General features: G+C 42.2%; 1 protein-coding gene across 1 annotated transcript in view; it reads left to right on the top strand.

Moving 5' to 3' along the window:
- hhip (hedgehog interacting protein) overlaps positions 1-2,900 on the top strand; it is a 39,235-nt gene extending 36,335 nt beyond the window's left edge. Inside the window, exon 13 of the mRNA XM_082163237.1 lies at positions 67-2,900. Coding sequence (XP_082019363.1) covers positions 67-263 — 197 coding nt within the window. The 3' untranslated portion in view covers positions 264-2,900. The remainder of the gene's footprint in view (positions 1-66) is intronic.
- Positions 2,901-17,204: the final 14,304 nt, after the last annotated feature.

Here is a 17,204-nt window from a genome sequence, read left to right as displayed (position 1 = left end):
TTCATAAACCTCCAACCTCTTTCAAAATTTGTTCAACTTATTTCTGCTTTTGCTTGTCATTTGCAGCCAAATGCGAACCCACCTGTCGTAACGGTGGGGTCTGCGTGGTGCCCAACAAGTGTCTCTGCAAGGAAGGTTTCTCCGGCGGTCAGTGCGAGAAAGGAGAGCGAGGAACACGAGGGGACGGTGAGAAAGACAGCATCCTGGAGCACATCATTGACATGACGTCTTACCTGCTGGACCTCACCAGTTATATTGTATAAAAAGCAGGGCAGGATAATAATGCGCTCTTCACCAGTTGGCAGACTGAACGTTACGGAGGCCTTTCAGAGTTTGCCTTCAGGACAACATTCCCCATCTAACTGCCCCTCACCTGATCCTCCTCTCCCACCACTGTTCGTTTTCATGAGCCACAGCCTTTGATCTTCATGCTCCCCTACACCATCTGCACTCTCACCCCTATGCACAAATACACAGGTAAAACAATAACAGGGTGGCCAATGGAACCTCAATGCGCATAGCTGAAGGGTCGCATGTTGGAGGTACCACGCAGGGTTCTCCGGTTTTTACTGCTGGTATGGTGTGTAAAGTCTGGTCCACTTTAAAGTCAAGTGTCCCTGCAAGAGGACTCACAAAGCACTGGAAGCCCCACATGAGACCGACTCGGATGGTCGGTCCAACCCCAACATGGGCACCAATAAGTCTGTGTACTACAGGACAAATTGGGATTTTAGGGAGTCAAAAACGCTAATTTAGGAAAGTCAAATGGACAGTCTAGCAAACTGAACTGTACCATAAAGAAAATCACTGCCATGGATTCACAGGTTGTTTAAAGAAGGGAGGGGAAGTAGCTGTCAGTACAGCCACAAAACCATACAACAGACTTAGTCTTATCCAGCAGGTCTGTGTATAACTGGAGAATCATTTTGATGGGACTTGATGCCAGTTTACATGCAGTTTAGAAAACGGATCTGCTAAAATGTCATCCATCTTCTTGATATAATTGCTGAAACGATCAATGAAGATCCTGCAAAGTCAAAACTGAATATTGGTTGTATCTCATTGATGTTTCATTTAGATGAAAACTAAAGTGAAACGTAAATCTTTAAGAATGTTCGGACAGTCACTTTTATTACATTAATTTAATAATTAAGATGACTGGTTTGCAGAGAAACTAACCTAAAGAGGTAACTGCTCTGGTTATAGGTGCAGTATCAGCTATACTATTTTCCTATAGTTGTTCATGACCATGCACGCTGCTTTCATTGCAAATTGTATATCTTATCATATTTTAAAATGTTCATATATCTTGTTTCTGTGAGATATCAAGCACAGAATCTGTTTTTAGCAAATACTACAATTTTTGTATCACTTTAAAAACACAGGTTATTACACGGTCACAATGGGAATCTTCATTTATTGTTCTCCTTTTTTTCGAAACACCAAACCATATTCAGTTTTGTCATAAGGGGAACAAGACTGGTGACTGGTGTACATTTCATATAGTACTGTACTGAGATAAGTACTTTTTAGATTTGCCATTGTTTTAATAAAGGAGGGTTTATTTTTTTAAGGAATAATATATGGGAGAGGAGCAGTTTTGCATTAAGCCTGTAAAATCATTTTACGTATTTTACTTACAAATACTTCCACAGTTCCGTTGAAGATACAACTTCCATTAAAAATCTAATTTAAATCTATAACATTGTTCTCTTGCTATCAAGAGTGCTTTGACAAAAAAAATAAAGCTATTTTAAAGATAGATCTTTCCTTCTGACTATGTGATGTTTCTCTAAAACGAGGCTCAAGCTATAATTTTAGAGCCAAATTGTTTGTCAATCTGCTCATGACTGAATAGAAGAGAATGTTAAATATGCTATATGATGTCATCAAGACCCCATAGTATCCCTATTTTTTTAGAAAGTAGTAGAAGTTGTTGGTTGAGCTCTATCCAGTAGATGAACTAGCAAATCCATTACAACTCAAGTAGAAATTGTCCTATACTTCATCATTTTTCCTCATCAGATCAGCTATTTTATTTACCGAATAACTAATATGACTAAGACTACTAGACTAATATGAGACCACTAGTACGTTCTGTTCAGTTTTAGACTCATTTGTAACCAGTGAGGTCATGAATATTAACCATGTTTCATTGAGCCCTTTTTTGATGTGATTCTTCTCATTGAAGGTTTGCAGCCCCCTCTAAAATAGTCAGGTGTATTCAATGTTTATAGTATAATCACTTATTTCTCCCAAAGACAAGTATAATTAACAACAATCCCCGCCTGTTTATTACTTTCTATTCGGTGCATTTTAGCATTCTTTGTTGCAGTATGTGTAAGGAGTCCAAGCTGTAAATCTACTCTATAATTTTAGCACTTAATGTGAAACCTGCATTGGAGCTGCTGGGAAGGTGTCATGTGAATAGAGTAACCCTGTTTCTTTTATTATTTAAGTAGTTACACCTTAAAGTTATTTAAGTTGTCTACAATGTTTTTACTGTTGTATGTGAAGAAATATGGTCATTTATTGTAAATAACTAGGTTTATCTTGGGTTCTTCTCAGAAATATCAATATGTTTATTAAAATGTATAGCATGTTTGAGAACTTATTGAACGACTCCTTTACTTTTTGTCTCTCTAAAATGTGATCCAATTTGATCTGAATATCTGATATGGGTGGTTTATCATAAACATTTTACTACATGAATCTATATTATATCAGCTGATAGTATCTGTAGGGTGTCTGCAGTTTTACACACATGCATATTCTTTGTTTTCTCCTGCTAAACTAAATAAAAAAGACAATATTTCCCAGTTAATACAAGCTATCAGAGTGTACACGTGCATCTGGTATCAGTTGTAGTACTGGGAAGTGTCTCATTTCTTGTGTCACTATCCAAATGTCTATTTTCTTCTGTCATCAAGGTACAGTGAACAGAAAGGTGCACTGAGAGATTGCCAAAGAGGTCAACATTTCCCAGTGTAGAATGTCAATAACTTAAATGTCTCCTTCAATACTTATGATGCTCAGATGAAAGTAACTTATTTAAATGAGGGTGTTATATGGTATGCCCACAAAAACAAAACAATTTCTTTAAAAATGCCTGTTCAGTGCTGTCTTCTGCAAAGCTTTATGGGAAACTTCACAAACAGAGCAGTACATGTTGAGTGTAGGTTGATAGCATTATTAAATTCCATCTCCAAACATCAATCAGGTTGAGTGGTCGTTATAATAATGAATGAGGACCACCCACGTCACCATAGTCACCCCCAATGTATTTAGAGTAACGCAATACTAAGTTGTCTGTGCCTTGTTCGGAGCCAATCAAAATTGTGTTGGGGAGCAGGGCCGATAGGGGTGTATTTGAGTTTATATACTATCTGTGGCATGAATCATTACTTTTAATTTGGAATGGTTTTCTTTCTCTTCCCCAAAGGGCCTTTGCCTGGCTATATTTCATAAACAGTGTAACTCGGCACTCAGCATAAACATGACGAGTCAGTATACTAAATATTTGCAAAACTCTGATGGTTGGAAAACTCGCTTATAATATCATATACACAGAATAAAGACTTATCGGGCAGATAATGGGTTTAGATAAGAGAATGACAAGAGATTGGGACATAATACTTTATCTATATTGTATATGTTGATATATATATATTGATGAACTTCCAGGAACACCATACTTAATCTATTTAACAAAACAAAACACCAACATCTACTTTTATCGCACCCGTGTTTTAGCAGAGTATTCTATTACCTCCTATATTTATGTGACTGAGTCAGTGAGGACTACTGCTGCAGTGTGTGTGTGTTCATGACTGAGGAAGTCTGAGTCCCTCAGAGCCTCACTGATTAAGCTATGGATCAAAACGCACTCTAAAAATTTGAGCAAACATGCATCAGTGGTCTCCCTTGAGCCACCTCCTTAAAGGGATAGTTCACCCAAAAATGAAACTTGTCATCAATTACTTGCAATGAATTGCTTTCTTCTGTGGAACACAAAAGCAGATATTTGAAGAACTGTTTTTGTCTGTACAGAAGAAGTCAATGGGGTCCAAAACTTTCAAGCACCAAAGAGCACATCAATTTAGCGTAAAAGTAATCCATACAACTACAGTAGTGTAATCCAAGTTTTTCACATGATACAATCACTTTGTATGATGAACAGAGGGAAATTTAAGTGGTTATTTACTGCCAAATCAAAACAACCCAAATTAAATATGGCAACAGACCTTTGTGAGGGAAGTAATATAACATTTTTGACAGGAATGAAAATGAGGCTGTGAGGGATAGAAGTACAGTGTGTTCAATGGAGGGTACCGTTGTTTAACAACATAATGATTATTCAGCTGACAAAATGTCTTTCCAAAAGAAAAAAAAAATCAGGAGACATAAACTTTAGAAAATTACGTGATCTATCACTCACAGCCTTGTTTTCATCCATGATAAATTCAATATGGCACCTAACATGAGCAAGGTCTATGGCGAACATAGATACTAATCAGACCTCTCTGGTTCTTGAGGGAAGACTTCATGATGTTATATCACATGATAAAGTGACCGTATCGCTTCAGAAAACTTGGAATTTAAACCACTAGAGTTGTTTGGATAACTTTTAAGCAACCTTTATGTCCTTTTTGGATCTTGAAGTTTTTGGACCCCAATGACTTTTATTGTATGGAGAAAACAGCTGAAACATCCTCCAAATCATTTATTTTGTGTTCAGCAGAAGAAATAAAATCATTTGAGTTGGGAACGACATGATGTTGAGTAAATAATGACAGATTTTTTTTTGATGAGCTATTCCCATTTAACTTCACAAAAATACATCAGCACACAAGGTAGTGATATACCCTACATGCCAACAGGTTCATGCTATCTTCCAGGTTTTACCTCTGCTAGTAGAACTAACCTCTCTTTGTCAAGCGCTCTAGCACATTGCATATGGCAGATTAGCTTAAAAGAGAAACTCTCTCCAAGGCCTTGGATCTCCACTCCTGACTCGCATCCATGAAATGATGCAATTATTGTTCCTACTGGGGCCCAATCTGTCATGTAAACACACACACAGCCCCATCCAAGGACAAGGACTGTAGAGTGGCAGGAGGAGACAGGTAGATGTCAGGATGAGAGAATGATAGAAAGACTTCGGTTTGCATTCCAATTTGGTGTTTGCGTGGGGTATTTTAGACGTAGGATAAAATAAATACAAGGATAAAGAAACATGGGTGAGTGTGTGTGGCACTACACTCACGCAATGAGACACTTTGTCTTTTTTGTCCATCTTCCTGAACCGCGATCCTTAGCGGGGCTTAGTAAACAATTGGTATCAACAGAATGGGACCACCCAGGTAAAAGTTTCCATGTTAAGGCATTTTTTCAAACTGTGGCTGCAAATTTTCCCAAACACATTAAAACAAGCTAGGCAAATGTTTTATGATGGTACTTGCGTAGCGTATTGTTATATTAACCTGTGCAAATGGTCATTCATCTTGGCAAATGTGCTGTTTCTGTGCTTCAGATCTGAGGCTCCTTTGAGCTTACCTAACTAAAAAGTCAACAGGTTACATCAAAAGCCACAGTCCAGCCTTCTGCTGTATGATCAAAGGAGACAGATAGGCTTTAGCTTAAAGATGTGCACTAAAGACCTTGCAAGGTCATCTGTAAAAGTGGATAAGGAAATTCTCCTAACCTTTACATATTCTGGCATCAGTGAAATGATACAAATTTCATGCAAGACCAGCAAAGAATTGCACTGGGTATATTTTCAATACTTCTGTCCAATATACTAACTGTTGGTGTTTGCCCCGCTGAAAGCAGGTGAATTATATTATAGACCGCTGCAGAACTCTGGTCAGGGAGTCGGAGTCATCAGATAGAGTTTAGCCGTTTATTGCACAAGAGTGACCATTTACACATAATAGTGTAGGGCCTACTTGAGGTAGTTTCTGAAATAAATTAATTAACAGAAATAAATACTCAATCCAAATATATTCAACAATTTAACAGATTATAAATTCAAATATAACATCTCTGTAAAATGCACTGATAGGCATTTTGCCTTTTGGGATATTGTCTGGGCAACTAATTAATGCAGGGATCCTGGAGGGCCACTGTCCTACAGAGTTTAGTTCCAACCCTGAAAACATCACCTGCCTATAATTTTCTAGTAATCCTGAGGACCTTGATTAGCTTGTTCAGGTGTGTTTGATTAGGGTTGAAGCTAAACTCTGCAGGACAGTGGCCCTCCAGGACCGAAGTTGCCCATCCCTGAATTAATGAGACTGATGGAGAAATGAGAAACACTGGGGCGGGAGCTGTGTATTGAGAGACTGGGGTGGAAAAAGGTAATGGAGCGCATAAGACGATGGACGGAGGCTCGGTTCCGGTTACATTGTGGGCAACAAGACGGCGGTATGCACCTTTCTTTTTTTTCTTTTTTTTTTTTGAGGTGTCGTTCGTAAAATCGCCCATAGCTCTCTTTCTCTTAAAACTACAAAGACAGTTTACCTATCAAAATAAACCACATAACATCTAGAATAAAGGTATACCAATGTGCATTTCCCGCCAGTCCTGTGTAAACTACAACTGCATGCAAGTTTTTTTTTTAGAACCAATGTTATTGTGAGATGCGGAACGGAGCACAAGAGAACAATGGAGTCTGAAGTAGCTGCTCGCTTAAAGGAACACTCCACTTTTTTGGGAAATAGGCTCATTTTCCAACTCCCCTAGAGTTAAACAGTTGAGTTTTACCGTTTTCGAATCCATTCAGCCGATCTCCGGGTCTGGCGGTAGCACTTTTAGCATTGCTTAGCATAGATCATTGAATCTGATTAGACTGTTAGCATCTCTCTCCAAAAAAATTACCAAAGAGTTTCGATATTTTTCCTATTTAAAACTTGACTCTTCTGTAGTTACATCGTGTACTAAGACCGACAGAAAATGAAAAGGAACTATACTCTCATTCCTGTGTAATAATCTAGGAACTTTGCTGCCATACCACGGGTGCAGCAGGCGCAATGATATTACGCAGCGCCTGAAAATAGTCTCCAGCTAGGTAACTTCCAACGTGACCGGCACCAAGTTTGTGGTGTTGCAGCCAGAAAATTAGGTAGTGGATTTACCTGTGCGATTAGCCATGGTTCTGTGCGTTGTAAAGGGCTGTGATAGTAAGTCGAAGGAGTACTGTTACGTGTTCCGAGGATATGTGTTTGTGTTGTTGTTTTTGCTGTCACTTTCTTCGCTGTCATCTCTCAGGGCGGTGCTGCTGGCTGTCCATTATCATTACGACGTACACCTGAATGGGCGTCCACTTCTTACTATAAGAGACTGACGTAGACCGGAAGCGGCAGAGAGAGAAGGAGCTTTGTTTGATTTTCGTTTTGGTTCACGCGGTGGCGTGCCTTGTTTTTTTTTTGTTTTGTTATCTGCTGGTTATATTTTGAGTTACCCGTTTATTTTCTCTCAGTGTTGGTTATTTTTGGTTTACGTTGGACTTGAGTCCTTACGTTTCTTTTTGTATATTGCTTTATAACCGGCCAGGGAGTAGTGAGTAGGAGAGTATGTCACGTGACTTCCATTCATGCAACACCTAGGGAAATCCGTGTTAATACATCAGGTAAGGAGCGGGTGCTACTATTGTATGTTTTTGTTTTTACGTAGTGTAGATTAGGTAGGGCGTGCTGAACGCCGTCGACTTTTTTTGTTTTGTTTTATTTTCTTGTTGTAGTAGTTTAGTGGGGACGGGAATGTAGTTAGATTGTGGGTTTTGTTTTGTTTATTTCTTTAATTTAGCCCCGCTCAGGCTCCTACTCCCTGGGTACGGTATTTGTCTCTCTCTCTTCTGTGCACGTTGGTGCTATAAATAAATATATGCACTTTCATGATTCAAAGCCTGTTTCTTTGTCCTTGTGTCCTTTTGCACCAGCACCTTAAACACGTTAACCGGGTTAACTAATCCGGGAATTATTTATATTATTTTATGTTGTGTTCCCTCATGCCCTTAGCCATTTTAGGGACGTAACAAGTACTCTACCATCATGTTTCACAGAATACCAACGAAAAACAAGGAACGAAACAATCAATGGTTGGCTACTCTGAACATAGATCTCAAAACACCGGTAGAATCAATCAAGAAATGGTGTGTTAGCTCAAAGCATATTGGACCAGATGACTATTTGGAAAACATGGACAGTACGGTACGGTGTCTAAAGGATATGGCCATCCCAACAATCTTCAGAGTACAGACAGGTCCAAGTGTATCATCATGGTTGTAAGTATAACATTATTATTTTTAGTTAGTTTGAATGACCAGATTGAAAAAGCACTGCTGTTGTCTTTAGCTACCTGTGAAATGCAATCACTGAGGGCTAGGTTTGCACGACCATTTGGCTTATACAGTATATAACGTTAGTAGTTTTTTTGTAGAGTTCTGGTGAGGTAGTGTATAGTTTGATTAAAATAAACTTGTGGAATTGTCGGTATTGTTTATCTACTGTTTGTATGGTACAAAATACTAGTGATGTTACGTTCTGTGCCGAGGCTTCGGAGCGTGTGTCGAAAAATTATCTCATTGATGACGTCCGAAGCCTCGCTTGGCCTGACTAGTTCAGCTGTGCATGTCCATACTTTCTTGCCTTTCACGTTCCAAAAGCTCATCTTCAGTGTATTCCGGTTCAAATAGATACGGTTCAGGATCTGCAACAAAGTAAATGTCATCTGAATCGTTTCTCACAGATGTCTCCATGGTTACAAGGTACGCTCCCTGTGCAAGCAGGTTGTCACGCTGGTTATGTTGACGGAAGTTAGCCTATTTTCAGGCGCTGCGTAATATCATTGCGCCTGCTGCACCCATGGTATGGCAGCAAAGTTCCTTGATTATTACGCAGGAATGAGAATAGAGTTCCTAGCCATATCGGTCTAGAAAATCGCAACTTTTCATTTTCCATCGCTCTTAGTACACAATGTAACTACAGAAGAGTCCAGTTTTAAATAGGAAAAATATTGAAACTCTTTGGTAATTTTTTTGAGAGAGATGCTAACTGTCTAATCTGATTCAATGATCTATGCTAAGCTATGCTAAAAGTGCTACCGCCAGACCCAGAGATCGGCTGAATGGATTCGAAAACGGTAAAACGTAACTGTTTAACTCCAGGGGAGTTGGAAAATGAGCCTATATCCCAAAAAAAAGTGGAGTGTTCCTTTAAAAGATCTTGCTCGCCTCTCAATCGTCCAACTTAAAAACTGTTTTCACAGGATGAATTTTGAATTCGTAAGCTTTCGAATGATACCTAATCTGATGATTACTAAAATATGTGATATGAAAAAAGGCAATAAAAAGAGCGCCAATCATCCTGCTAGCAGGACGTGACAGTTAATTAAACCTGTTTTTCTCAAAATTCCGTTGCTGAAAATCATAGCAATTAGCCGAATTCAGATAACCATAACTTTTGTTACCGACAAACGATGAAAGAAATAAAAACAGATTTGGAAAGGGATTGAAACCAGCTTTAATATGGTATCAACCTGTAATAGGTAAAATTTCACTATGTGATGGGTTTTCACAGATCGCATCACATATATGGATGGGAAGTTAGGAGTGCCGTTGCTACTGTGCTGAATGCTGATGCTACTGAATTGCAAGAGCCGCCTGGGATTTCCCCTTTTGTGACTGAGACTGTCAGTCAACGTGAGTGCTGAAGTGAGGACACACCGCGATTTCCCTTCACGGAACGGGGTGGAGGTTTTAAATGAGTTTGAAGTGCCACTATCTGTAATTGATTCTGGGGTTTGTCACCAATTAAGTGAGTGAATTCACGTAGTGTTCTGTGAATTCTATGGCTTCACAGAACCATACGGCTACAGCTTTCCAGGTTGTGTTTAGTCTGTCCTTGTAGTCCCCTCTGTTAATAAAACTGCATATTTTGATTGAAGTTGTGGTGGTGTGTTGTCTTCTGGTGCCAGACCATACTGGCCAAAATAATGAAAGGTGGTGGCAGTAGCCTATTAAGAAAGTTATATTACACTGTTGGCAGCGGTGGAAAATAAGGGGACATTATGTTGGACCCAGAGGGGGATAACACACCATCAGCTTCTTTTGATAGGGTGCTAACAGGGCAAGGTTCAGTGTCTAGGATGGCGACAACACAACCAGTTTTTATGCCTGAAACTTTTACAGGAGCTAATCGTGATTGGTCAGATTGGATAGGACAGTTGTTCGATTATGTGGGGGAAGCTTCTGCAGCTAATGGGGGTACTATGTACATTCTAGGCCGTTGGCAAACTATTTGTCAGTTTGGTTCCCTAGCGTTAATAAATGAGTTTCCCTGATATTTTGTTGGTGATGGATTTTCTGTTGAAGTATGGGGCAAACATTGAATTGTGAGGAAAAGTGCTGTTCAGTCATACGTAGGAAGTTCCCCGTAATTTCATCAGGGGATGCTTGTCAGCCTAAGGCTGTCACTGTTCAAATAGACTCCATAGTACAGCCGCGTAGTGAAACTATTATTTCTGGGGTAGTAGAAAGGCTCCTTGCAGGACAGACAGCTGGGATGGTGGAACCCTCCTCTTCTTGATCAAAACACTGTGACCTTTTAGTGGCTCGAGTCATTTGTAATCTGGGGCAAGGGGTTATTCCTGTTAGAGTGATTAATATAACTGATAATCCTCTCACCCTTAGGCAGGGGATGAAGATTGGGACCTTGTCTACAGATGTGGTAGTTGGTCCTGAAGCTATATCAAAAGGGGCTGTCTATGGTTGAAACGCAGGCCATCCGTGAGTTGTTGGGGCAGTATGCTTGGCACTGGGGTTCATGATCTAGGGCGAACCCACCTGACTTTGCATCAGATTAATACAGGGGATGCAAAGCCAATTAAGAAACCCCACGTCGGGTTCCGTTGCATTTGCAACAAGAGGTGCATGATCACATTAAGCAAATGCAAGAAAATGGGATTATACAGCCATCATGTAGTCCATGGGCTGCTGGTTGTCCCAGTAAGAAAGAAGGATGGTAGTTTGCGCTTTTGCGTAGACTACCGGAAGCTGAATGATGTTACAGCTAAAGATGCCAATCCCCTTCCCCGAATAGATGATCCCCTGGATAGTTTGACTAATGCAAAGTTATTTTCCACCCTGGATCTTGCTAGTGCTTACTGGTAGGTTGAGGTAGATTCTAAAGATAAGTGCAAGACTGCTTTTACCACAAGACATGGGTTATTTGAATTTAACGTCTTAAGTTATGGCCTTTGTAACTCACCTAGCACATTTCAGCGTTTAATGGATTTGGTGTTAGCGGACTTGCAATGGACTACGCGTTTAGTTTATTTGGACGGCATTATAGTGTTTGGTCATTAATTTCAGGAGCATTTATCGAGATTGGGGGAAGTATTGGCTAAGTTGAAGGCTGCAAATCTGAAGGTAAAACCCTCTAAGTGTGTATTTAGGGCATATCATTTCTGCGGAAGGAATTATGGCCGACCCTGTAAAGGTGGAAGAAGTGAGGGAATGGCCCATCCCTAGGACTCAGACTGAAGTGAGGAGCTTTTTAGGTTTGGCCTCCTATTATAGACGGTTTGCAGGCATAGCACGTCCATTACATCAGCTGACTGAGAAGGGGAGGAGATTCAGGTGAGGTGAGGATTGTCAGGTAGCCTTCAATCAGTTGAAGGCTAGGTTAATTACTTCCCCTGTGCTCGCTTATCCTGACCCCAATAAAACCTTTTTATTGGACACTGATGCTAGTGATGTGGGGGTAGGAGCTGTGCTTTCGCAAGAGGAGGGAGGGTTGGAAAGAGTAATAGCTTATGCCAGTTGGGCCCCTTACCAAAGAGGAATGCAAGTATGCAACTACAAAGAAAGAGTAGTTAGCAATGGTGACTTTCACAAAGTACTTTAAACATTTTTTGCTAGGTAAAGAGTTTGTGTTGCGCACAGACCATAACTCATTGAGATGGTTGCATAAATTTCAGGGCTTAGACTTTTTTAGCATGGCAAAGTAGATGCCTTGTCGCGGCTACCAGCTTATGTGAAAGTCAAGGAGCAAGAAGGCCCCATCAGCCCAATTCAGGGGCCAGCTATATTAGTGTGTGCTGTTAAGGAGGGCCCTCAGGGGGTGCAGAAGAAAGCGAATGTTGGGGTGGGTGATGATTTGGGACAGGCCCAGCGAGATGATCCAGAATTGGCCCTCTTAATTCATCTTAGGCAGGACCCAGATGATAATGTTGCTGAAGTACAGCAGAATGCTGCCCTGAAGAAGTATAGTTCTATTTGGGGACAATTGCGGTTGCAAGATATGTTGGGGCCTCTACCTGAGACACCTAGAAAGCATAGGTATATCCTTGTCGTGAGTGATTACTTTTCTAAATGGACTGAGGCATTTCTCCTTCTCATCTAGGAGGCACAGTCAGTTGCTTGTGTCCTGGTTGAGTAGTGGATATGTCGCTTTGGCACTCCCCGCAGTAGCAGCAGTAGTAGTAGTAGTCCACTTTTGTGTCTGAGACTATCAGACGTCAACGTGAGTGCTGAAGTGATGACACACCGCTCACAAGGAACAGTGTGGAATCTCCCCCGCAATTGTGAGGGGCAACGTCATTGTCACCAATGAAGTGAGTGAATTAACGTAGTGCTCTGTGTAGTTCTACGGCTTTCCAGGTTGTGTTTATCCTGTCCTTGTAGTCCCCTCTATTAATAAAACTGCATATTTTGATTGTGGTGGTCTGTTGTCTTCTGGTGCCAAAATAATTAAAGGTGGTGGCAGCAGCCTATTAAGAAAAAGTTATATTACAATGACAATCTGCATAGTGCAATGAAAATGACAAAACCAACAAAATGTGGATTATATATAGAAATTGGACTGTCTCATTAATACAGGTAGTAATAAATGACAGCCAGTGAAGGATATTATCCCATGGAGAAATGCACTTCAAGGAAATAACATTGTAAACATGAACAATACGAGCCACGATATTAGCGGGTTAAACATCAACTACATCACAAACATTGTCTAATTTAGCGCAGTTGGGATACAGTGTGACAATCTGTGTTATTAACAATAGCCATAGAAGTAAACTTACTTCGTCACAAACTTTCTCTTGCACATAAACGCTTCACATGAATGCGTGCACACAATATGATCACTCAACTGAAGTAGCTTAGTGAATGGGAAATTACGCTGAGTTCGTACGTGCTGAGAACCGCTGAGAACGCTGCACTACGTTATTTGCGTACAACGCAACTTAAAACGTCACACACACAGCAAACTTAAAGGGATGGTATAATGCCCTTTTCACAAGATGTAGAATAAGTCTTTGATGTCCCCAGAGTGTGTAAGTGAAGTTGTAGCTCAAAGTACCCCACAGATATTTTTATATAGCATGTTAAAATTGTCACTTTTTTTCCAGAGAAAATTACAAACTACTAACAACTGTCATATATGTAACACTGCCTCACCTGGAACGTTTTTACACATGTTTTGGGATTGTCCAGTTATCTCTAAATTCTGGTTGCATGTAAACTCAGTTTCAGCAGACATACTTGACATGTTTTATGTTCCTAATCCTGGTTTCTGTCTCCTTAATGATAATTCTGATATAAATCTAAAGCAAATTCAGTTCAAAATGGTATTCGCAGGGTTTACCTCTGCAAAGAAAACAATTTTGAAAAACTGGTTTATTCTGGATATGTGTATGAAATCATTCTGGATCCATAGCCTTGTTAACATTGTCAATCTTGAACATACAACTGCGCGACTCAATAAGGTGCGATCAGAGACTGTACAAGCTTGGAACTCTGTCTCATCTAGGATAATCTCTTGGACCAGGGACAACAGCTAGGCAATCATTGTTGTGAACTCCACCGGCCGAACATATTTTTGTAACTTTATGTATTGTCTTAACAATGTGTTCCCTTTCGTGGTCACTACGAGTTATGTCAGTGACGACGAAATGGGGGTTCCGCTTAGAAGTCTATCACCTTCGAGTATTACAAAACGAGCCAATGGCAGTGGAAATGCCATGGGTCTGCGGAATTTGCATGCGTAACTCCGCCCTACCTCGTGGGTATATAAGGAAATACGCCGCAACATGCAGATATGTTTTTGCTTCGGAGCCCAGAGGTCCTCTTCACTCCTGTAGCCTGCATTCTCGGAGTCATCGAGTGTTCTTTGAGACGAGCTTCTTTCCAGTCTGTGTTGGTGTCATAGGCGATTCCATCGAGTTTCACATTCCTGCCTGCTGATCTGTGCAGTGGTCTGCATCCAGCGTGTGTGTTTCTCCCTGGCCGTCTCGGCACAGATTGCAAAGTTTTCCTCTCACAAAAGAGCTTGCACGGGCACATCTTTTTAAAGATGTCTCACCCGTGTGTTTCTGGGTGCGGTCGTTCCGTGCCCGCGCTGCATTGCGTGTTTGAGCTTAGAACACGCAAAGGCAGTTTTCATGGATGAGTCATGTTCTCACTGTGGGAACATGACCATCGCTGAGCTGAGATCGAGACTCCGTGACCTGTCTAAAGGTAGAGTCCCCTCTGCCACACCCCGATCTGTCCCCTCCACGAGAGGTGACACTTTGATCTGAGGGTTACGGTGTGGAACACTGCCCTGACGATGTTTCCTTGGGCCACACCCCCCTCTGCAGCTCAGCAACCCGCAAGTGTTTCAAATGTTGCCGCGGGGCCGTCTACGGACGTGCCTCATATCGCATTTGGTGCTCCAGAGGAAGAATCGATGTCAATTGCTGCATCACAAGGCGACCTGGATTCTTCTGTTGATGATGATTCTGCAGTGCTACCACCCTCCGGGGTCCCAGCACTGTCCGAGTTGGATCCAGAACTGACGGCTATGCTCTTCCGGGCCGCCGCGAGCATCGGGTTAGCGTGGAACCCTCCACCCTGCCCTGAGCGCTCGCGGTTGGATGATTGGTTCTTGGGCTGCACGCGCTGACACCCGTCAGCGCACCCCCCCAGTTCCCTTCTTCACGGAGGTGCATGAGGAGGTCACGAGATCCTGGAAGGCCCCGTTGTCTTCCCGCGATCGTTCGGCGGCCTCCTCTGCTCTTGATGAGGCCGCGGCCCATGGGTACACTGGGGTTTCCCCCGTTGAACGCTCTGTTGCGAATGCAACTGTGTCCGCAGAGTGCTTCGACGTGGCGTGGTGACCCAAAGCACCCCTCCAAGGCCTGTAGGTTTTCGTCCACTCTCGTGGCGAAGGCCTACAGAGCTGCGGGGCAGGCCGCCGCCTCGCTGCATGCCATGGCTATCCTCCAGGTCTACCAGGCCAGGATGCTCAGGGACATGCACGAGGGCAGAGCTGACCAAGGGCTCTTTGATGAGCTGCGTGCCGCCACCGACCTCGCTCTCCGGGCGACAAAGGTGACCGTACGCTCCCTTGGTCAGGTGATTTCCACTAGTGTGGTCCAGGAACAACACCTGTGGCTTAACCTGGCTGATATGCTAGATGCCGAGCGGACTGCTCGACTCTCCTATCTCCCAGGCAGGCCTTTTTGGCGGCGCAGTCAAGGACTTCGCCCCAAAAGTTCTCGGTTGCCCAGAAACAGACTGAGGCTATTAAGCACATACTGCCCCGGCGACCAGCTGCTGCCTCCACCCAGTCGCCGGCACAGTCAACTCAGTCTGTTCGCTGCTGAGGGCGCCCTCCTGCGACTCCCGCCCCTCCCGCTCGGCCCAAGCAGCAGCCTTCACCCGGGCCGCGCCGTGGAGGTGGTCGCAGGAAGGCGCCCCAGTCCGCTCAAGCCCTGCCCCCCGCTAAACGCCAGGCCAAGCGGCGCTCCTGATGCGGACAGCTCAGAGATGGTCTACAGTTCTGTCGAGGAGGTGGTAGCAGCGATGGTCAGCAACCGTGGCGACGGGACGTTACATCTCCAGTTCCCTCCATCAGGGAACAAGGGTTACATTAGTAACCGAGACGTTCCCTTTCAGTCGCTCACGTTCTAACGTCTAATCCTCCCCTGGAGGATCCCACGCTTCCGCGTTTTGTCTCAGCCCGCCCAGTTACATCCGGTGCTGCGTCGGAAGCCGTTTTTGCATTAGGTGGAGATAATGGCAAATTACACTCGCTGTTTACAAGAACTTGCAGCGGTTAACGTGAATGATGTTAACAATATTGTGAGGCAGTTAGCTGTCACACATAAGAGTAAGAATGAGAAGGGCTTTAAATTATAAATTTCGAGCTACATCGACAACTTTGAGGGTGAGTATTCTCTCATATCGCGCGAAATCCGACTAGCGAATCAGTTTCTAAAATCGTTGTCTCCATTTCTGAGAAAATGAATTTTATTAAAGTTTTGCCGCTGTACACTTCGCTATAGAACGCTCTATGCGGAAGTAAAGACGCTGGCTGAGATCCTACCGGAAATACGTTAGCAGCGTTCGTGCATAGAGCCTATTGAGTCTTCCCAGCAGAACTTATGCTAAAGCTTTCATTTCTGGTTGAAATTAAATGGTTGTTTAGTTGCCTTAAATTTATATCTGCGATGTGCTGCAGTATAGGGTTTCCCTCAATACTTCAGGATTGCTGGACATATAAAACGCTTAACAGCTTAATGGACTAATACAGTGATATAAAAGACCAAACTCGCACCTTATTGAGAAGGCTGTAATGTATGGCTACAGGCAAGCAGATAGACTCAGAAGAATATGAACTTATTGCGCAAAGTTTCAACTAAGTGTTTCCCAGTGATATACTGGCATAAAGTTGGCTTGACGTTGGATATTCGCACATTTAGGGACCGGCTCTAAATTTACTACGACATTGGTATACACGTTTCTAACTTCAATAGCAAACTTCAATTTATTTAAATAAATATCAAAAATACAAAAGGTGTGCATCATGCCTGACACCTACATGAACACTATACAGTTGGCTGTTTTGACTGTAAGTCATTCTCTCCCAATGCTATTGAAGTTCGAAACATGTATACCAATGTCGTATGTAACTTTAGAGATGGTCCCTAAATGTGCAAATATATCAAGCCAACTTTATGCCAGTATATCACTGGGAAACGCTTAGTATGAAACTTTGCACGGTAAATTCATATTCTTCTCTACAGCAGATGGAGATTATGCTCGGTAATCTACTGCTTTTCCTGCAATTCCTGGATGTCGATGTTGAATTTACTGTCGAATTTGAACCACTGAATTTGTGGAAGCGAATTTGTAAAGCGAAATAAAATGGACCGAAAAT

Source organism: Leuciscus leuciscus, assembly GCF_965113295.1.
Source record: "Leuciscus leuciscus genome assembly, chromosome: 3".
Taxonomy (NCBI): Eukaryota; Metazoa; Chordata; class Actinopteri; order Cypriniformes; family Leuciscidae; genus Leuciscus; species Leuciscus leuciscus.
This window is presented reverse-complemented; position numbering and strand designations above follow the sequence as displayed.